Source organism: Manis javanica, chromosome 11, assembly GCF_040802235.1.
Source record: "Manis javanica isolate MJ-LG chromosome 11, MJ_LKY, whole genome shotgun sequence".
Lineage (NCBI taxonomy): Eukaryota > Metazoa > Chordata > Mammalia > Pholidota > Manidae > Manis > Manis javanica.
Window position 1 is genome coordinate 50,803,854 of NC_133166.1, and position 23,199 is coordinate 50,827,052.

A 23,199-nucleotide genomic window follows, 5' to 3' on the forward strand; every position below is an offset into this window, starting at 1 on the left:
AGTCCTGGACTGGGCTGGGCTGGGCCAGAGCTGCCATACGACACCCTGTGCTTTCCCTTTTGTCTCTTTGCATGTCTCAGCTGTGCCCAGAGCTTCAAAGTAAAATCATAATGTGGCAGCAAGAAAAAAATTATTCATTTTCTCATGGTGACATAAAATTTATTTCCCTCTCTCTTCATACGCTTGCTTAAAAGACAGCACAAAGAATAACTTACCATTCGGAGATAAAAACGGTTCACCACAAGATACCCAGATGGCAATGGGATTTCTAAGGATGAGGGTCAGCAAAGACTTATCTATACCATCCAAACTATCAGATGCCACAGACTTTAGAAATAATTTGGGTTTTGCATTCATTCCTGTGTTTTCTGGGAAGCAAATGACACAGTTGCCATTACTCAATGAATAACAAGTACTGAATTCACTTGTTTATTAAACATTTCATTCTTCCTTAATGACTTGACTTAAATAGGCAATACCAAAACCATACATAAATACATAAATTTGATCAGAAACTTTATATGCAACCAATAATCTGATTGTAAACATATATTTTAATTCCTTTCTTTCACTTCACCTAGTCATGAAAGAAATCTGAGGTGGCTTCCCAAAATATCTACTCTGAAAAGTGGTAAAATAAAAAGATAAGAAAACCCAAGGAAGGGGGAAAGGAGTATAGGAAGAGACTAAGACAGAGACAGGTGCTTCAGTGTTCTCATCTTTTAAATGAACAATAGTACCTATTTCATTCTGCTGTTGGGAAGATTAAAAGAAAAAAAAAGTGAAGGGTGGAGAATAATAGCATTTGATCTATTTAATTGGGCAAGCATCCAACAATAATGTTTTTCTTATTAAATGGACGTGAATACCACAGATTTATTTGCTTTCAATCTGTGAGATAAAGCACAATCTGGGCTCTGAGCGTCCTAGTGACCAAAGCAAAGAGGGAACACGTGGGCCGTGAAGCATGCGGCCCATGCGGAGATGAATGCCTCTCAAGATGTGCCTTTCCTGGTCCAGAGATCAGAGAGAGATTATTCCAAGGTCTTCATAAAGGGGTTATTTGTGATACAGCAAATAATATTTTATATAGAAATTAACATATATTGCAAACTTACACATGGTGGGCATTTTAGTAAGACCTCTACATACATTATCTTATGTAATTCTCAAAATAATACTCTGAGGAAGGTCCATTCCTCTTTTACAAAGTGAATGGGGTTTAGTTATACAGGTAGGTGGGGGCAGTGCCAGGATTAGAATCCAGACCTCTGCCTCCAGAGCCTGTGCCTTTAACCACGGCCTCCTTAGTGAGCATGATACTGAGTTTCTGACTGATGCTTGTTTTTTTGAAGTTCCTCAGTGCAAACTGATGGCATAATGCCAAACTGCAAGTCAATAAAGGGGGAAGCCTGCTAATGGACCTGCCTGACCCAAGGCTAACCTTTAGAATGTAGAGAGGAAGGGAGGAGGATACCCTTTTGAGAGCCCAGCATGAGTGACATTGTTTCCAAACAGGTTTTACATAAGAATTTGAAAGAAGAGTGGTTGAGGTTGTAATCTTCCAGAACTTGGAGATCAGATACTCTACATGTCAAATAAATGCAGAACTGTATGCTTTAGCGACTAGCTAGACATTACAGGTTCACAAAATTAATTTTTAAAGCTCTTTAGGAAACAAAACAAATAATATCATTGTGAAATAATACAATAATAAGAGCGCTAAGAGCATCTCCTGTTCTAATGTTTGGTCTCTGGCCCTGGCTCCTAAACTCCTTGGAATTTTCTGGGTAAGAGCGTTGTCTTGCTCTAATGAGGTGACTCCTGACAGGCACCTGGATGGGGGCTGGTCACCAGAAAGGACAAACCATGGTTAGAAGCTTGGAATTTTCAAACCCACCCCCCCATTCTCCAGAGATGGGAGAGGGGCTGGAAATGGTATTAATGATTGATTATGCCTACACGATGAAGTCTCCCTAAAATTCCCAGAAGTACAAAGTTAAGAAATCTTCTGGGTAGGTGCATGTGTGAAGGTGCTGAGAGAGTAGTGGGCTTGGAGAGAGCTTGGATACTCCATGCCCCTTCCCACATATCTTGCCCTCTGTGCCTCTTCCATCTGGATGTTCATCTGTACCTCTTATCATATTTTTTCATAATGAACTGGAAAATAGTAAGTAAACTGTTTTCTTGAGTTCTGTGAGCTGCTCTGGCAAATTAATCAAACTCAAAGAGGGAGTCAGGGAAGTTCTGATATATAGCCAATCAGTCAGAAGCACAGGTCTGGACATCTAAATTGGGGTGGAAGTGGGGAAGTCTTGTGGGACTGAGTTCTTAACTGTGGGATCTGATGTTATCTCCAGGTAGATAGTGTCTGAATTGAGTTAAGTTGTAGGACATACAGCTCATGTCACAGAATTGCTTGGTGTGAGGAAAAAAACCCATACATCTGGTATCAGAAGTGTGAATGTCACAGTAGTGTGAGAGTAAAGGAGACACACACAGGAAGAAGAGTGGGGCTTTCCTACTCAATCCTACACACAGTAATGATAGCTAGTATTCATTGAATGTTTGATAAACATCAACCAGGCACTATTCCAAGTGATATATATTCATATTCATATTCATATATAGTGTAGGTAAGTATATATTTACATGACTATTAGAGAAGACTGAGGTACAGAGAAGTTAAGCAACTTGCCCTAAAGCATTCAGCTAGCAAGTGACAGCTGGGATCTTAGCCCAGGTATTCTGGCTCCAAAACCCATATTTTTAACCTCTAAACCATGCCTTTCAATACAACAGTGGAAACTTGAGATAACTCTGCTGAATCACTGCTAGAAGACACTTTTTCATTTAGCAAACTGTTGTTGAGGACACGGTCCCTACCCTCAAGTTGTAGATAGTATAACAAGGCACACAGAGATGTGAACAGATAGTTGTAACAGTGTGTGAGGAGCAGCAATACAGGTGCATTTACTGGAGTTTCTGACAGTTTTTAGGCAGAGGCAAGCAAGGAGAGTTGGAGGACAGGAAGTATAGAGAGGACACCTTCTCTTCTAATAGTAGGAAGGGATTTACATTAATCCAGGCCCACTTTCTTAAGTGGTCTCCAGTTGGTTTGGGTTCTGAATTTAAGAACAAAAGCTGCTCATGTTGCATAAAATAACTAAGCTATTAAACACACTTTATAAATTCTATACAACTTATTTATTGTTTTGGTGCTGAAACCATACTTACACTTTTTTATCTTTCTTACTGTTCTTTAAGATTAAAAACAACATGAGAATCTCACATGAGAGTAGCTTCCTGTGACTGTAATTCTAGACAGGGTGAGTGAATGAAAGAATCACATTTAACTGTATACGACCGAAAGGAGGTAGAGTCAGCTAACTCCGGGAGAATGCGACCAACCTTCCATGCTTTTAGCAGTTGCCTCTTTTGTTCCCACAGAGACTGCCTCTTTCTTTGGTTCCTTGGAGTCTCTCTGGATAAAAGACTCATCTAGAGCCCATAAAACCAAATGACGCAAGGAAAGGATTGTGGTTCCGTCTTTGGCATATACTTTGGAAGCTGCTCTGGCAAGACCAAGTTGTTCCGTGCACTCTGTAAGAAGCTGAGCGAAATAGTGATAGAACTGGAATCATCATACGAGCTTGTTTTTAGAGAAATCTGAGAGAATTCTTTAATTTGAGAAGATAGAAATCTGAATCATTACTGATTTGGTCTGTGGTTAGAGACAAGTTTGGATGTTAGATTGTTTTCCGTAATCTTAGTCCAGTTAAGCTGTGAAAATTCTTAACTCCAAAAATTTAATGCAGCAACTGACATATTTAAAAATATTTTATCTTCAGAGTAATTATTTTCTAAGAAATGGTCAATCTAGAATCCACTTTCAATTTTGTTGCTTTATAAGGTATAAAATTATGTAACACTTCATAGTGATGAATTGCTTTAAAATAAATGAGTAGTTGACTTTCACTGGCACATATTATTACTTCAGTTTAAAGATGTAAAAACAGGCTGAAAAGTTCATGTTTTTGCTCAAGACCACAAAAGCCAGCTGTGGACCCAGGGTGAATCTTGGAGTTGCTAACTTTTGTATTTTGCTTAGTCCACTGAACGTCATAATAAAAAATCTATTTGTATTTAACCAAAGATGTGACTGTATATGTGTGTGTTTGCAAGAAAGTCTCCAGGGTAACTCTGTATCATATTTAATATTGCTTGTAAAATATGCTATTAAATGTATTGGCCAGAATGTAATAAACAAGACAATCACCAGGCTATTTAAGAACACAGCTGGGTTTGGGCCTTTGGGGCTCTCTTCAAATCCTGCCACTAAAAGGTAACAGCCTCTAAGACAGAAATCACACATTTCCCTCCTAGCACAATTCCTGCTTCTCCAATTTGAAAATGAAATGAAATGCTCTATCAACAAATAAGTGCTCGGAATCTCTTAGAATATTCAGGTGACATAGACCTTGAAGTTGGAATACAAAGGAAGGTGAAAAAGCATTCTGTCTCTCATAGGAATGAAGAAAATCTGGTAACTTTGTTTTCCCCATGTTTATATATCTTTGCTCTTTAGCCAATCTGAAAAACATTCTGGTGTCTCATTTTTCTAAGTCTGTATCCAAAGAAATATAATCTAGAAAAATATTTTTATTAAAAAAACAGATCTTGATCTCATCAGCCTAAATCAGCAAAATCGGCCATGGTCATTTATCACTCAGTCCCACTGTTTTTTCTTGTCAGAAGCATCACCATTATCATTACCTCTGAGGAGGCAAGAGGCATTTATTTAAGTGATAGCCACTTACCATGGGGAATGTTCCAGTCACAATTAACTTTCCATTTTGATATCCATCTCCATTTTTGTATGCAATTATTTTCACTGCCTTCTGGTGCATAGCCGCCACATCACTATGAGATACAACTTGGGTGCAGGTCTTCATCCGTAAAGATAATAGACGTTCTTCATAGTAACTTAGAGTTTTTTCAGCCTCGTAGGAAGATAAATCAACCTGATTTTTAAAAAAATCACAGGTCTACTAAAGCTTTTTTCTTTTCTTTTCGTTATTTTGGGTCACTTTGGTCCCCTAAATTAATAAATATTTGCATGTATACATGCATGGCACCTACATTTTGAAATGCTCACTTCACATGCTATGGGTATTGGATGCTGTAATGGGAAGGCCATTGAGTTACAAACCTGTTCTCTTCCCAGCCCTGTCACTGACTCTCTAGGAGGTTGAAAGCCTCTGGCTTGTGTTTCTGACCTTCTCCTGCAACAGGAGATAGGGAAGAAGAATGCCAAGGTCAGAGGAGCCCCGGATTGAAGTAGAGGACACTGGCACTACAAATGTTCTCTTAATCTTTAAGAGGCTGCTGCTCTGTGGTGGCAGATGCTGAAAACTGAGGAGGTGAGTGAGGTGGTGGTAACGCCCGGTACTGAGGGGGGTGAATACTACACATCACCGTTCCTTTTCCATTCCCACTCAGGATGCTGCCCTGAGGGAAAAGCTCGATCTGAGATTCTGTAACATTGGGGATTGTTTCCAGTCAGCTCACCACCACCTCTTTAGCACCACCCTACTGCCACCAAAGCAAAGCCAAATGTCTTCAGACTTCCCCAGCGGCCTGACTTCCTTCCTCTGTCAGAGTCACTGTTTCAGTTGGGTGGGTGACTGTTTCCACCAACCCCACCATCTATGCGCTGCTATGTGATCAGGTTTAGGGGAGAGACAGGAGTGACCTGGGAATGGGGTGGGCCTGCCCTGAAAGGCACACCAGGTGGGAAGGTTTCCACCACTTGGAAATAGGTCCATTTTATACAGGCGTGTAAGCTGCGCTTAGCACATCTCATTCTAAACTTGAAGGAAAGGATTTTTTTTAATGGTGCCATTTTAAATTAAAATCACAGAAAAGCAGCAGAGATTTTTTTCTCCAAGAGCTATTAATAGTATTAGACATGGATGTGTGAATTCAGGCACCCAACCTGAACGGTCATTAACAACATGTCAAATTCCCCCAATGTTCCATACTAGTAAAAAGGCGTTTACCCTGCAGATATGGGCAAAAAACTGCTCCACTAAGTAAAGATTCGCAGTTACTTCCTCATCTAAAAGCAACACAGAGAGCAGTGAAAGGTGTCAGTAGATGATTAAAGCCGCAGAGGTGCCCAATTAACTTCAAAGAGTGTATCGAACTATTAATAGACAATGTATTTAAAATTAAAATGGGGAAAAGGAAATCAATGTAGGTGGAATGGTAAAGGTGCATCAGAAGAAGATGAATTGGATGAGTGTAGATGAACTTGAGTGCAAGGCAGATAATGATCGCATCAAAGTTTCCGAAGTGATGCTATACATGTATTAGCAGAGCTCAGCTCATTACCCACCTCGGCCACATTTATGACCTTGAAAGGCCCTTGTGAGAAGGGTTTCTGGATCTTGGAACCTGAGGCACAGAGGAATGGCAGCCCTGGAAGCAATTGTTTCAGTCTCTTCTCTGCTCTCATGGATTGTCCGCATGCCAAGCACAGCATTGTTTTTGTGTTTCCAGTGGATGAGAGATAGTAGTATCCCTAAAAAGATGGACAAAGATGTTTGATGTAGGCACATTTGAATTATGAGAGCATTTTTGTAGAACACTTTACAATGCAAATAAATCACTTATAATCCTCAAAAGGTAAATTCAAAGTCTCAACAGGAATGCATTATTTTGCTCCCTAATAATTATACATGAAAAAAATTTCCAAACTCTGTTGACTGAAAAAGTCTAGAGACAATGACAATTCAACACTTTTTTTTTGAGGCAAGATGCTTTGCTGAATTGTTTTTAATTTTAACCAGGGTCTCAAAAACCAGGAATGAGTTCAAGTTAAATTTCACAGGAGAATCAATTTAACTTACATCCAGAATTAGGGTTTCCTGGAGGAATGGCCAGGTCCAGATCCAAGGCAAGAAAAATACACGATATGCAAGGGATGTCTTGTGATGTCCAGAAAGAAAAGAAACCATTCAAAAGTAAAAGAAGCATATCAGAAAGACCCAGGAACCAACGTGAAGGAAGCTCCGCTGGCTCAAAGTGGGACGATTTGGGAGCAACAGCAAGAATGACAACTGAAATACTCTGAATACATTTGAATATGAAAAATGCCATGGATTCATAAGGACAATAAAAATGTAAGTAGAAATGAAACAACAAAAACCCAACAAAAAAATAAAAACAAACCCACAACTTAGAGAAGTCCACTGGAAGTAAAATGGCTCCAATTTATAACTTTGAAAATTGGCCATTAGGAAGTGTGGCAAAGTTTTGGAGAAGATGGCCATGATAACACTGCCCCATCTTGTCTGCATGCCCTTCTGAAATGTGACTTTGCTACTTCTCTCCAGTCAAGAAATAGAACTGCTTTCTCCTTTTCTTCTTTCCCTGAATCTGAGCAAGGCCATGTGGCTTGCTCTGGCCAATGTAGCATTAGTAAATGGGAGGCAGCCAGAGGCGGAGAAATCACTGCACGTTGGAGCTTGTTCTCTTCTGGCTCCAACTGGAGCCGTGTCAGCAGTGTGAGCCATCCTGACCTAGCCTGCTCGAGAGGCCTGGAGGAGAACGAAGGCCTCCAGCTAATACCCACAGTCCCCACAGAACCACTCACCTGCCAATGCACCACCAGAGACTACAGCCACATTAGTGACCCCAGGCAAAATCAGCAGAATTGCCACATTTCAGCCCAGGCCAAATTGCTGACCCACAGAACAAAAAAAAACGGTGGTTGTTTTAAGCCACTAAGTTTACAGGTGGTTTGTTATACCATAGCAGATAAGTGAGATAGAAAGATTTAAGAATTTAATTTATTCTACCATCCTTTAAGAACCATATTGTTGGTTAATCAAATACCTAGTTGAAGAGGTTAAACCTAGTTGAAGTTCTTCCTTATATTAGAAGTTCAGCTAATAAATGTGGGGGAAGACAATAGAATTAGACAAAATCGACCGTTTTGAAACTCTTAATAAATTAATTGATTTAGGTGAAGATCATCAAACTGTAACACTAGATGAAAAGTCATTGGGAAAATTGCTAAGTGTGGGATTAGGTTGTAATCGCCTGAGCCCACTGATACCTGTTGTCACTAAAAACAGACAATCCAGACACTGTATGCCCGTGTAAGTGATAAATATGAAATAAACAGTAAACCCTATGAAGATTCTGGTAAAAAAAAAAGATTGAACATAAATCTACAGCTCTAGATACAACTTCTTTTTTACAGAAATTATGGAGGCTAGAGAAACAAATTAAAGGATGTCACAGGAAGTAAATAGACAAATCCAAATAAGAGGCTTTCTACGGGGAAATTTCAGATTCTGCAACTAGATGTCACATAGGAAACTTGTTTGAATCCTGACTTTAGCCAACCAACCATAAGAAAAATCTTTTAGGAGAACCTGGGAAATATTATTAAGAAAAAGGGTGTTAGATGGTCAAAGAATTACTATAAACATTTAGAACAAATAATTGTTGAAAACTGGGAAGTTTCTTTTGACTAACATAAATAAAAGAATACTTTGATTATATGGTTCAAAGAAAGGTATCTGTTTCATAATTACTGAGACATCAACTCTAAGAGTCCTTTCTTTACTTTTTTATTATAAAATATTTCTATCACATACAAAAATAGTACAGCATAATGAACCCCATGTACCCATACTCAACTTCCACAATTATCTCAGTGTTAATGAAAGTTAACAAAAAGGAATCTAAATTTTGTTTAGAGTTGCTAAAAGGCAACCAAGTTTTAAAATCCTATAGGAAAAATATCTAAAAAGTCATGAGATGGCCACTAAATAAAATTAGCTAATAATTGAATTAGTGTTGACCAGGAAATTGAGGAGCTGACTGGTGGTGAAGAATGCTATGGTTGGTGCTAAAAACTGCAAGTTATTGATAAAGCCATGGAAATTGGCAACTGTATTCAAGTTAAACAAATAACCTTAGAAGGCCATCTGAGTCTTTAAGAACTCATTTTGCAAAAAGAGCCATTTTATACTGCATAGGAGTAATGTTGCATCTTCTATGCCATGCTCTTTTGAAAAAATGTTTTTAACTTATTTTTTTATTGATGTATATATAGTTGATATGCAATATTATATTGGTTTCAAGTATACAACATAGTGATTCAACAGTTATCTGCATTATTAAATCCTCACCACAATGCAGTTACTATTTGTCAACACAGGAAGATATTGCAGAACCACTGACTGTATTCTCTATCCTGTACTTTCACCCCATGACTAATTTATATCTCTTATACTAGGAAGGAAAATGACAGGAAAGCAGATGGCTTTCAAGAATTATTTTGAAGAAAATAAGTTGCATGTATGATTTTAAGATTAGTTCAGATGAAAGCCAACGTGCCAACCATCTGATGCATGGCACTGTGCCCAGCATACTGATGGTCCTACCTTGGTTAAATAGGGGTTCTGCCCAGGTTGTTTAAGGAAAAACATGTAAAAGAGTTTAAAAAGTATATCTAACAAAAGGATCTAGTAGAAAACTCTGGTATTTGAAGTGTTCATCTTTTCTTAAGCAGATGCCAAGATGCCCACTGAGCTCTCAGCCCATGGGCCAGTTTCACTGTCCATTTCACATCACACCATTAATGCCACCACTCTGTTAACTCAGCTTAGATTCTATGATCTGTCATTATAATTACTCCCCTTTCTTTTCCCACCAACTCTACAGTTCCACCTTCCCTGTCTCTTTTGATAAAACCATGAGTTTTAACTCACTGGAAAACTTTAACTATATACAAAAGTATGACGAGCCCCCATCTATCCTTCATCTAGCTTCAACAATTAATAACAATTATCAGTCTTTTGCATCTGTATCCACACCACTTCTCTTCTTACCCTGGATTACTTTGAAGCAAATTCCAGATGCATCATTTCATTCTCAGATATTTCAGTATATCTCTCTTTAAGATAAATGCTCTTTTATCATACCTATAACCTCACACCTAAAATTAATAATACCTTGATATAATCAAATACGCAGTCATTATTCACATTTCTACAACTCTCTCCCTTTCTTACAATTGAGACAGAATCAAAATAAGGTCAATACATAATTGGTTCATATACCTGTTAAATTTATTTTAACCTCCGTGTTCCTCCTATTATCTCTTTCTCTCATTTCATTTATTGTAATTTATTTGTTGTATATTTTCAGGTAGGATTTTGATAACTACATGGACTTTGTCTTTTAAAGTGCTCCTCAATCTCCTGTATTTCCAGTAAGTTGTAAGTTATAATGAAGGACTTGATTAAGCTCCAGTTAGATTTTTCAGGGCAAGAGCACTTCAAAAGTTGTCCTATGTACTCCCATCAAGGGGTATATGTTATCTATTGTGTCTCTTTTTGTAATGATCATAGCTACGATGATCATTACCTAGATCTATTAATTTTTTAAAGTTCACAACACAGTGATATTTAAATTTTTTCATACCTTATTCATTTATTACCTGGGATAATACTAAAAAGCAAGACTTCTCCTTATCATATTTTGTTATCCTGAGGTAGAGTTCATAAAGGAAAAAAGAAATACTTGATTCCTTATCTTCCAATTGTCAAAGTAACTAATGAGTTCCCTTGCGTCATCCAATTGTGATCAATAAGTTATTGCTATTTGATATCAGTATATATGTACATATTTGAACATATCAGATGTATGTCAATCCACTTGATTCATTATTCTTAGTGATGTATAAATTATTTCATTTTCGGGTTGGGGTCTTTTCAAGCTGACTTGATTACTTTTAAGGTGACTACAGTATTCTTTGACAGCATATTTGCTAACGAGTATGAACTCACAGACAAAGGAGAAAAAGTCAAGGGAAGTAACATAGTTAAAACCAAAGACATGCAAAATGGTATGGTACCTTTAGACAACCATAAATCATTCAGTAGAGCTAGAAAACAACGGGTGAAGGAGAAGAGGCAGCAATTTAGAGATGTGCAAGCAACAGAGTAAGGAAAGTCTTGGAGGGTCTTAAAGTGGCCTTAGGTGATTTCAATTTTATGTAATTTTCTAATCATCAACTATGGCAAGATGGCTTGACCCAGTGGCTCATAAGTATCTCAGGTATTTATAAAGTATGGTACAAGTAGTAATTCTTACTAATAAAAATTATAGGACCAAACTTGAGAAATCTTTTCCTTTAGAAATTAGAGTATATTCACTCTTAGCTCTATGCTTAACACAATGTAATATAGTTGAAGTCACCTACAGTCATTTGCATTTTAGTATGCTTTCTGGAGTGGACTGACATTTAGTATGGCAGGCACACCTGTGGGTGTGTAGTGTGATTATCCTATCTCATGTGTGTTCTGGGGAACTGATGACGAACCACAGGTGGTGCTGGATGATAGGGAACCATTGAAACAACATAAGCAGAAGGTAACATGATTGTTTCTTCTTTTGTTCCTAACCAGAATTACAGAATCTAAGTGATTTCATTCACAAATCCATGTTCAGTTTGTATGAACATGAAGTTTTCTAGTAACATTTTTTTCTTGCTTTATTAAATTAACCCATTTCCCACTATTTTGCTTTTACCCTCAGTAGGAAGGAAACACTTACTGGTTGATCAATGTTTTCTTCTTTAATCACAGAAGATGTACAAATACCAGCATAATTTGCTGCTGTGATTTCCTTATCTAGGGTAGTACTATGAAAGGCCATAAAAGCTTTCATATTCTCCATGTAATTCCACTTTTGATTGGAAGCCCCATTGTTATATGGCTTATATTTCTGGAAAAAAGAGATAAAATATGGATTCAAATAGACAAGAGAGTTTATTATTTGGTGATAGCAGTCATAGCTTTCACTGCATCAATTCTGAAAACACAGCTAATTATAAATCCACTATGCAGCAATAATTACTACTGATATTTGATGATTATATATGCAATATTTTTTATATTTATATTATGCATTCTTTGGTTTACAAAAATGGAATCATGAAACATAATTTGGTAACTGCATTTTTTTTAACTTAACAATATTCCATGAACTTTTTCCTAACTTTTTTTAAGGATATATACATTTGACCTTAGGGATATTTTATTTTACCAATCCTCAATATTTAGACATGTAGATTGTTTCTCAAATTTTCCTTATTATAAGCAGAATGGCAATGAAAAATCATACAAATGAATCTTTATACAGACCCTTGATATTTCCTCAAGTAGAATTGCTGATAAAATAACATGATCATTTAAAAATATTATATGTCATATCAAACTTTATCATATCAAAATATTTCCTAGAAAGGTTATTCTAGTTTACACTTGCAACAATAGTATATGAAATCGCCTGTTTTACTCACATTCTGACCAAAACATCATCAATTTAATAAATGAAAAATCGTAACTTGATATTCTAAATTACATTTCACTGGCTACCAGGAAGGTTTTATTTTTAAATGTGAGTACACGCAGTTTTATATGTAATAGAAAGAGCTTATTTTTCTAATTATAAAACTTGGCTCAAGTATAAATAAAGAAATGAGTGGTTTCAATTTAAGAGAATTTAAACTAGTAGATTAGTTCCAACTAAACATCATGACACCTCAAGGAACTTTATAATGAATAACACTTACTTTACAAAGAGAGATTGAGAGAAAGGGAAAAATAAATGAGTCTTAAAAATTGACTTAATAGGTCAGACAATATAGCATCCCTTCGAGGTATGGAAAACAAAGACTGTATTTTAAGAAACAGGGAGGAGGTCTGGTAACATTAACCTAACATGTGTCATTTTTATTATTTTACTTGAACTTTAATATTTTCTCACAAATGAATTGCTTCAAGAAATAAAATGAAACACCAGCAAAGAAAAAAATCTTGAAAGGTACTACAAATTACCTTGGGATCAAGCTCATTTCTTATAAAATGGAAACCTTAGGGGAAAACATCCATATCTATAATTTTTTTTTGAAACTGATTAAGGTACTAAATTTGCATCTGCATGAGGTTTTAATTTCACTGTGATCTGTGACAAAGAGGCACCTGACAGGGAAAAATGTGATGTTATATATACTATGTCTCCTAGAATAAATTTTAAGTCCATATTTATAATAAGGATAGAAGACTTAAGAAAGCTTTGTTATTTGTCCGGAGTGCTACATCCCAATTTTGGAGTTAGGACCTACAAAATGGATCACCCTATTGCTATTAATAACATGGAATAAAAAAAGGTTTTTTGGAGACAATATATTCTGTTCAACAGAAAGATGGTAAATAATGTGGAGGATACAGAAAGTAAATGCAGAGCAGGGATGTTCCTGAATGTTCTCTCCTCCTAACAAGGAAGTACACATATCCACCTAGCAGTGTCTTTGGTTACAAGTGAGGATGATAAACATGGAAACAGAATTCTGTAGGTCTTTACCCAGAACTCAGATGAGGACAGACTTCTCTGGAGTCTTCCAAAAATTATTTTGCTGCTATTTTGAACATTTGCAAAAGTATGTTAAAAGTGTATTTCACAAATGGAAAAAAAAGATGTGGTACATATACACAATGGAATATTACTCAGCCATAAAAAAGAAGGAAATCTTGCCATTTGCAACAACATGGATGGTCCTAAAGGATATCATACCAAATGAAATAAGCCAGGCAGAGAGAGTACCATATGATTGCACTTATATGTGCAATTTAAAACAAACAAACCAAAAAAGAAATAGACCCACAAATATAGACAATAGACTGTTGGTTATCATAGGGAAGGAGGTGGGGAGATGGGTGAGGGGGATAAAGAAGTACAAACTTCAAACTGTAAAATAAGGTAGCCATAGGAATGGAACTGCCACACAGTGAATATAACCAATTATATTGTAGTACTTGGCATGATAATGGGGTAACTACACTTTTCATGGCAAGCATCTAGTAATGTATATAATTATTGAGTCAGTATGTTGTACATGTGAAATCAGTATAATATTGTAAATCAACTTATTCCAATTTTTTTAAAGTGTAATTCTTTTTTTTTTTTTGAGAGGGCATCTCTCATATTTATTGATCATATGGTTGTTTAACAACAATAAAATTCTGTATAGGGGACTCAATGCACAATCATTAATCAACCCCAAGCCTAATTCTCAACAGTCTGCAATCTTCTGAAGCATAACGAACAAGTTTTTACATGGTGAACAAATTCTTACATAGTGAATAAGTTCTTACATGGTGAACAGTCCAAGGGCAGTCATCACAGAAACTTTTGGTTTTGATCATGCATCATGAACTATAAACAATTAGGTCAATTATGATTATTCGTTTGATTTTTATCCTTGATTTATATGTGAATCCCACATTTCTCCCTTATTATTATTATTATTATTATTTTTAATAAAATGCTGAAGTGGTAGGTAGATGCAAGATAAAGGTAGAAAACATAGTTTAGTGCTGTAAGAGAGCAAATGTAGATGATCAGGTGCTAAGTATTAATCCAAGCTAGACAAGGGCAACAAAACATGCACGGATGCAGAAGATTTCTCTCAAAACAGGGGGGGGTGAGGTTCTAAGCCTCACCTCTGTTGATCCCCAATTTCTCACCTGACGGCCCCCCTGCGACTGTGCCTGTCTTAGGGTTGTTCCTCCCTTGAGAAATCTTACCCATCTCTGGCTAATCTTCTGGGGCCATACAGGGAAATGTAAAGTTGGTAAGTGAGAGAGAAGCAATATTGTTTGAAAAGGTTAGCTTTTTACTTTGCAGATTTATGCCCTGTGGCTTCTATGCTCAGCATTTGTTTAAAAGTCTATTTCTAATGAGTCTTTTAACAGAATTAACATTAATGAGCTCACATCCTACAGAAAGAATCCCCTGACCATGCTGTTTACTCCAGTTGCCAGGTAAGGAGGAACTTAAATTTGTCCCAATCACTGAAATTAAAATATGTGCATCTAACAACTATTCACCTGATTGAACCCACCACTGAGATTGTATGAATGCTATTAAGATAATTTCTCATGCTTGCCAGTGGATTTTATTTAAGTAACTAGCATAGCTCCTGACATGCAGTAAGCCCACAATCATCATCTGCTGGGTTAAACTAAATTAAGAGTTACATGAACATATTCAATTTCAAATATACACAAAACTACTGTAAATACTTTAAAGATGGTTTTCAAGAGTGGTTTCTTTTTTATTGAAGTACAGTTGATACATAATATTATATTGATTTCAAGTATACAACACAGTGGTTCAACAGTTATACACATTATTAAATCCTCACCCCAACCAGTACAGTTACTGTCAACCCAGAAAGATTTTACAGAACTGTTGACTGCATTCTCCATGCTGCACCTCCATTCCCATGACCAATTTATATTATGATTGAGATTTCTGTGCTCATTTATCCCCTTCGCCTATCCCACCCAACCACCCCAATCCTTCCTACCCCATAACCATCCACCACTTCTCAGTGTCCATGAGTTTACTGCTGTTTTGTTCATTTTGTTTTATTTTGTTTTTAAATTCTATTAATAAGTGAAGTCATATGGTATTTTTCTTTCTATGCCTGGCTTATTTCACTTAGCGTAATACCCTCTAGGTCCCTCCATGTTGTCTGAAGATTATTCCATTGTGTATAGGCACCACATCTTCTTTATCCATTCATCTATTGATGACACTCTGGTTGCTTTCATATCTTGGCTCTGTAAATAATGAAGCAATAAAATAGGGGAGCATTTATCTTTTCAAATCAGAGTTTTTTGCTTCAGGTAAATTCCTAGAAGTGCAGTTACTGGGTTGTATGGTATTTCTATTTTTAGTTTTTTGAGGAACCTCCATACTGCTGTCCATAGTGGCTGCAACAATTTACATTCCCACCAACAGGGTAGGAGGGTTCCCATTTCTCCATATCCTTGCCAACACTGTTATTTCTTGTCTTTTGGATAATGGCCATTCTGACTGGTGTGAGGTGATAGCTTATTGTGGTGTGATTTGCATTTCCCTGATGATTAGCGATATGGAGCATGTTTTCATGTGTCTGTTGGCCATCTGTATTTTTTCTTTGGGAAATGTCTATTTAGGTCCTCTGCCCATTTTTTAATAGGATTATTTGGTTTTTTGGTGTTGGAGCATTTAAGTTTTTTATATATTTTGGATGTTAACCCCTTAGCAGGTGAATCAGATAGGTTTATATGACAGTCGTTTTTTCTCCACAACAAGCATGGAAATTTACTTGAACTTAACTAAATAAAGGAACATGATTACTCTTTAGCCTATATATATCTTACCTGAACAATTACTGGATAGCTGCAGACTTCATTTCTAGCTTTAGTCATAGACACAGCCAACACTAGGTCTGGGTTACTCACCAGGTGAAAGGTCCTTAGGAAAACAAGATGAGATTCATTACAAAGTAGCATGACCAGATTGGAGCCCCCTCTGTGCCACTTATCAGTGCATTGCCTCCTGGTTCCACACATGCTCTATGATAGTGGTTGTGAATTCTTTAAGCACCTCCCCTATAGTAAGCACAATATTAAGCTTTCTCAGTAAAGAGTTCTGGAAGCACACTGCAAAAGTAAGGGGTCTGCTTGCTCTTTCTGGCTACTGAATGAGGTCAGAGGTTGGGAGAGAGAATATCTAGTAGTGCTGTGCCCCAACCAGGTGCCCAGAACGTGTTGTCCCTTGGCACCCTCACACACTTGGTCTAGCCTGGTGGTCATCTGCTTGAGGCCTCTTGATAGGCACATCACATGCTCCAAACCTTCAGCTGCACCAGCACCCTGATTCCCTTTGCATGCCTACATGCCCAGCAATCAGCTGCACCCCCACATATGTTCCTGAGGGTTGCTTCCTGCTTGCCCAGCAACCACACACAAGGTCTGGCCAGGAAACCAACATATTTCTCTGCCATCCAGTGGGCTGTACCCACTTTTTCACTGAGCTTTGAACTCCAGCTTTGGTGAGGGGCCACTTCCAAGTTTGTCTTTAACTCCCTCAGCCATTGTTATTGGCACTCAGTATCATTCAAATAAGTGAATGATTGTATATTTCCTGCAATGACCTACTGACCTGTCAGAATTAGTTATGTAGCTATCTCCATGTTTTTGCTGCCAGAATAGATGCAGCAATTTCTCCTGTGCATCAGTGCCAAGCTCAGCTATTACAGTGTTGGATTGTCTTTTCCTTTTTGAACAGTGCAGTCAACTGGCACTTGCTCATAACTTGAGGGCTTACATTTTGTTGGAAGATTGAGTTTATAACCTTCTACAAAAAACCCTCTGTGCCAAACAGCAATGAGGTAGCTTACTCTGTGTCCCAGCAATATCCAGCGTGATGTCCCAGCCTTCCCCACTAACCTGAAGTATGAGCACATACAAGTCACTTAATCTCCTTAAGCCTCGGTTTACCTAGGCTTGGAATCAAGTGACTAAGAACAGAAAATGTTAGGTGTCTTTCAGCTCCAAATTCCATGACACTGTTTCTTCCTTTATAATTCTGAGTCTTGCTGAGGGGATTTTTATCCCTGAGCATTTTTTTTGTATTTCCTCTTAGAGGCCATGATTAATTCATTTTGTGCCAGAATTGAAAACGGGAGAAAGATGTCAGATTATCTCAAAAGCTGACCTGGGCCATTCTTCTGTGTGGCTGGAAACTGAGGGAGGGTGTCTTTGGCAACTTGCTACTCTCTTCCAATGTCCTGCTCTCATTCCTTGCACTTTCAGCCTCGACTACATGCTAACCTGGCAAGGCCTTCTCACAGTCATAATTTCCCTTAAGAGATTTTGCTGATAATTGCTTAAGATATCAGATTTCCTAGTTATTTTCTATTTTAAATAGAAGGCTAAAATGAAAATGTAATTTAAGACCCAAAGGACTGAATGAAAGGACTAATGGCAGAAAATGCTCAGCACAGTGATAGCCCCTTGGTACCTCCTGTTACACTGGCAGTGAGCTGCTCTGCCTACCTGCTACTAATACAAATTCTGAATGGGCAGTTGCTTCCCTAAGCACCAACTTACTTCTGTGAAAAATATGGAGGATCAAAAGTCTATGGTTCACATAAAGGGAATTTTCTACAGGTTTCTGTTATATATATCAATCCAGGGTTCTTTAGGCCTCACCAGTTTATCAGAACAAATGGTTTCCAATATGCAGTTACATGAAAGAGAACAAAGCCAAAATGCCAAGAGAACAAAGAGAAAATGCCAAGGGAAAATGTGGAAGAAAGATCAGAAGTATTGTCACTATGCAGACACATTTCTGCCAGAAGACATATATTCTTCTGAGTCATGCCCCCAACCAATCATCAAGACTTCTGCAAAACCTCTCCTACCCAAGTTTTTGTGAAAGTCCCCGTACAGTGACCCATATGCTCAAGAGCAAATCCTGTTCCACTGCCCTTCCTGCTCACTGCTCTACCTCTTCTCTAGTCTCAGAAGTTTCTGACCAGGGATCAATCAATACTACCATCTCCCACCAACTGACTCTCTTTTCTGTGCCTTGACATGGGGAGGCCTCAGTGACAACATTGCACAGTGTTCTACAAAGTAGAAGGAAACTAGAAAAGACTGTCCTCTCTTTTGGGTTGCATGTTAGATTTTGCAAATAGTGCTGGTCTTAGCCCAGTGTTTCAGAGTTTGAGGCAAATGTGTCTTTCTGTTTTTACTTAAATGGCCTTCCCCTCTCTTGCTTTTTCCACAGCACTCAGGATGAGAAGCAAAACCAGTGACAGACATTGAGCAGGACTCAAAACTCACCCTCTCTGCCAATAGCCAAGTGTTTCAGAGTTAAACCCATCATGCTTGGCTGTCTCTTGCCTCAGGGTTACTTCTCTCATTCCCCATACATATCCACCCCAGTTCATCACCCATGTTCAAATTCTAACTTAGGCTTTAGTGGGATCTCTACTATAATGCACGGAGCTGGGGTGGTAAGATGTATCACTAACTTCCAGATATGTAGAGCTAGGGGAGCACTAGCTCTGCTGGGGCAGGGATTTTTATATTGCTCTTTGCTAAAGGACCAGCACCTAAAACACTGCCCTTACAACCCTGTGCAGCTGAATGAATTAATTCTGGCACCATATAGCCAACAATTCACAGGGAGAGGAGTCTGCTTCCTGGCTCTCTGATGCAAAGGCAGTTTCGCTAGAATGAATGGGGCAAAGCAACACATTCTCCAGGTCTTTCTACAAACTGGCTTTTCAGCCCTCTCTAAAACAAGCCCTGTGAGCGTTCCTTGCTGGCCGCTTTGTTCATCTCAGATAGTGAGCTGAGTAAGGGAAGCTCCTTTCTTGCCCATGCTAGGCTCGCTACCGCCACCTGCTGCAGCTTAACCAATCTCTGAAAGCAGAGATTCCTAAGCCTTTTGCATCACACACCTTTTGAGAACCCAATGAAAGCCATAGCTTTTTCCAGAAAAAAAAAGTACTGCACAAGTGCACAGACACACATTTTGTAGAGTATTTCAAGAGATTGAAGAGGTCCTCGGAGCCCAACCACATAACTCTAATGGCAGAATTTGAAACAAAACAAACTGAAAACCAAGGAGTTGATTTCATTCTTGTTAAAGAAATGTTCAAACATGCACAAAAGCAGTGAGAAATGAGTAAGAAACCACCGTGGACTCAGCAGCTACCAACATTCTTCCATTGCTGCTGCATCTATTCCCTCTCAACCTTTACTAGTGATCAGAATTTTTCTTCTTTTTGTTAACATTTATGACATCCAACATAATTGAGAAGACTTTCTTCATATCATCTGGTACCCAGACTCTTTAAAATTTCTCCTTATTAACTAAGAAATAATCTTTTTTTTTACATTGGTTTACTTGAATTTGGATCCATATTGGATTTGGTTGATACATTTGTTTAGACAAGAATTCCTTTTCACTGTGAGAGCAGAGGCCATATCAGTTGGTTCTTTGATGGAAGCAGGGGAGGGAGGGAAGCCATGCATGTGAGGAGGAGCAGGAGATGAAGTTAATGAAAAGCATTGCACAAATTTTTAAATGGGCACTTTTGAGAGTTCTTACTCGATCCCTTCAAATCATAAAAATAAAAGTAGATGACAGTCTAGTTTTCTCTTGACTTCAATGGCCAGTTAAAACTATAAACCTAGTATGTCAGATTTCACATTCTTTATCTGAATTGATAATGGAGAAGTTGTGGATATACTACTGAGTATTAACATTTGATTACACTCTTTCTCTTCCTTGAGTTGGATAAAAACTTACTGGTAACATTAAATAGAAGAATCTGAAGTCCTCAAGTACACCCCTGCTCTGGCTGCTCTGTGGGAACCGTTCAAAATCTAGGCTCGCATTCACCTTTTGGTATATTAATCCCCAAATAGACTGGGATTACCTGCTGTCTTCCTTGTGCATCCAGCGTTGATGACTGTCATTCACTTTTTTTTCTACCAAAACCACCTCCATGCCTGAATGCAGGTTGGGACCTTGCACCCCCAAGACTAGCTGAGGAGTGGCATGGCTTATAATATGCCCATCTCTGTATTTGAACTGCTGGCGGCAACGCTTCTGCAATTGACTGTGCTTTAGAGAATGACTGAAATGAAAAAAATCCCATTAGTGGCAAAAAAATGTACCATGCACTTGTTGTGCTAGAGATTGCAAATTCTGTGGAGAGACCCACAGTGAACTAAATTCACTTATAATGGTGAGGCATCATCATCAGGACAGCAGCAATGCTATTTGACTTGCACTGCCAGGCCAATATAGAAAGTAGAATTGTGAGCTTATTTTGTAACAGAAATAAATGTTTATCCAAGAGAATTTGAGAAATGCACCAGCAAAGAAAAAGGAAATTCAGTTGAAGAGATAATTAAAGAGGAAAAAGAGGAGAAGGAAAGGGAGCATATAGAATCAGAACAGAAAGAAATGAAGGAGTTCAAATCATAATTTCTCTCTTCTTATCTACAGTATTCCCAGCAAATGAAATACTGTTCTCCAAGGTTTTCAATTTTCCCTAACAACTCATAAAATATTATAAAAGAAATAACACTAATAAGTTAATTTAAAGGAAACTCTTACTTAAGGATGGTAAGGTGTTGAGCAGATTTATTAAACATTAAAGATCACAATGCATTCATAATTTAATTGATTTATAAGCATGTTTTAAGTTTCTACTATGTGCATGGACTAATGATAAATATTGATGTGCCAAAACCACTCATAAAAACTGCTGTAATGTTAAACAAATATCTAAAGATCATGGAATAATACAAAGCACAAAAGATTCCTGTCACTTCATTGGACATTGACCAGAAAAAATTTAAATTACAAAGGAAGAAATTGATTTTACTAATTTTTTAAAGACATCAGGGCATCTTACATGTTTATTCATAAGATCATTTACATATTCATTCAACAAATATATAGGCTCTGTGCTCAGTTCTCAGGAGGCAAAAGTGCATGAAGTGCATGAGCTTACTGTTTAATAGGTTAGACATCCCAGTAAACAAGAAATTAATTACATGGCACAAAATAAGCTAAAGGGAGAAAGACTTTCCCACAAATACTTTAGTGAAAAACACAAGAAGACAGAAATGATGTAAACAGAAGCCAACAGTAATGCAAACCCTCAGGGTTATTTTTGCCCCAAAGTGAGCAACACTAAAACCAGGTAGAAATCTCTAACAGGAATCCCTCGGAAATTTTCACCTGTGTTTCTTCTGTGGTTCCATGTTTTCAAAGAGCTCTTCTTTCTTTTTGTTTGGAAGACAGTCGTCCTCATTAAAATCATGAGAGGTCTCCTGCCAAGCATACCTGAGAAGTGTGTGACAAGCTTTCATTCGAATATGGGCTCTTGCATGGGAATCCCTATCATGGTTCAGAAGCAAACAGGAGTCTAAGAATTCTGTTTATACTCACGGAATCTTCTCTGAGATATAGTCTGATCATATCCTGAAGCATATTGGTGCATGTGTAAGTCATATTTCCATAATGGTGCCTAATATTGGAAATCCACATCCTACTAATACATAATTTAAATCTTTTAATATAAGGCTACAAATAAAATTCCTCAATCACATAATACACAGCATTTATCTTTGTTTTTATTCAGCTAAAATGGAGCTATCCATTATATTTCAAATATTATAGTATAATGACTATTCAATAACTTAAAAAATTCATAACGAACATGTAAAGAGACTCCTGCCAACTCCATAAGTGGGTCAGAATTCTGTCTGGAACAAAACAGCCTAGATTATTGGGTTTCATAAAGTTTACTTATTAGGTAATATTAAGGAATCTTAATTAATTTTTTTCCCTCTCAACAGAGAAATCTATAAAGACTCCGAGATTAGCACATATGTGCCAGCTTTTGACAGAGAATAATATACTAAAACACTTAGAATAAAAAGTCATAGCTTGATAACTGAGTTAGCCTTCTGTCTTCCAGTTAAGATAAAGATGTGAACAGGAGCATAGCCACAACACAAGATCTGCATATATGTGGGCACTGTTTAGGGCACATTTTGCTGCTGTGGGGTCATGACTAACATGAGGACTACTAGGCTGAAGTCAAGATAAATACACAGGCAAAGCGGCAAGCGTATTTCAGCACCCTAAATATGCCCAAGTTCTCCTGGGGGACGCTGTGATCATCAAGGGGCTTGTGATAATTTGATACAACTGCAAGCAATATTATATTACTAAAATCTTCAGGGACAATTTCCGTGTTAGCAGAGTACACCATACACTTTTCAAACGTAACAAAAATATCACAAGTGGATATGAAATTGCTGGGTAACAACTGCCTCGTTCAGAACTGCAGCTTAAGTAAAAAAAAAAAAAAATCTTGCTAACAGTTTAAAAATAGCGCCATCTTGTGTTGAAAATTAAAAACACAGCTTTCCCACCAACTGCATTTCTTTGCGGAAAACAGAAAAAAAATGTCATTCTTAGTTTTAACATATTCAGCAAGGTGTAAACAAGATTCTTTCCTCAAGTCCAGAACTCTTTGGCTTCCAAGCAAATGAAGTACAGTCAACTCAATTTTAGCCCAGCCATTTCAAAATGTATGTTGCTTTATTAACTTCATTTGTCTGTTCATTCATTCTTTCCTATAACTGGCCATTCATTAGCTAATCATTCATTCCTTTAACTAATGTTTCTTAGACATTGACTCTATGATAGGCACAGAGTTCTAAATGTTGGAGA

The 23,199-nt window shown here is 37.5% G+C and overlaps 1 protein-coding gene across 1 annotated transcript in view; it reads right to left on the minus strand.

Annotated features, from left to right (window-relative positions):
- The window catches only part of DCDC1 (doublecortin domain containing 1), a 496,388-nt gene that overhangs the window by 30,681 nt on the left and 442,508 nt on the right, over positions 1–23,199 (minus strand). The window contains exons 28-35 of the mRNA XM_073216357.1: positions 21,697–21,855; positions 20,381–20,581; positions 16,302–16,395; positions 11,641–11,811; positions 6,401–6,586; positions 4,821–5,024; positions 3,412–3,613; positions 216–368 (exon numbers count right to left, since the gene is read on the minus strand). Coding sequence (XP_073072458.1) covers positions 216–368; positions 3,412–3,613; positions 4,821–5,024; positions 6,401–6,586; positions 11,641–11,811; positions 16,302–16,395; positions 20,381–20,581; positions 21,697–21,855 — 1,370 coding nt within the window. The remainder of the gene's footprint in view (positions 1–215; positions 369–3,411; positions 3,614–4,820; positions 5,025–6,400; positions 6,587–11,640; positions 11,812–16,301; positions 16,396–20,380; positions 20,582–21,696; positions 21,856–23,199) is intronic.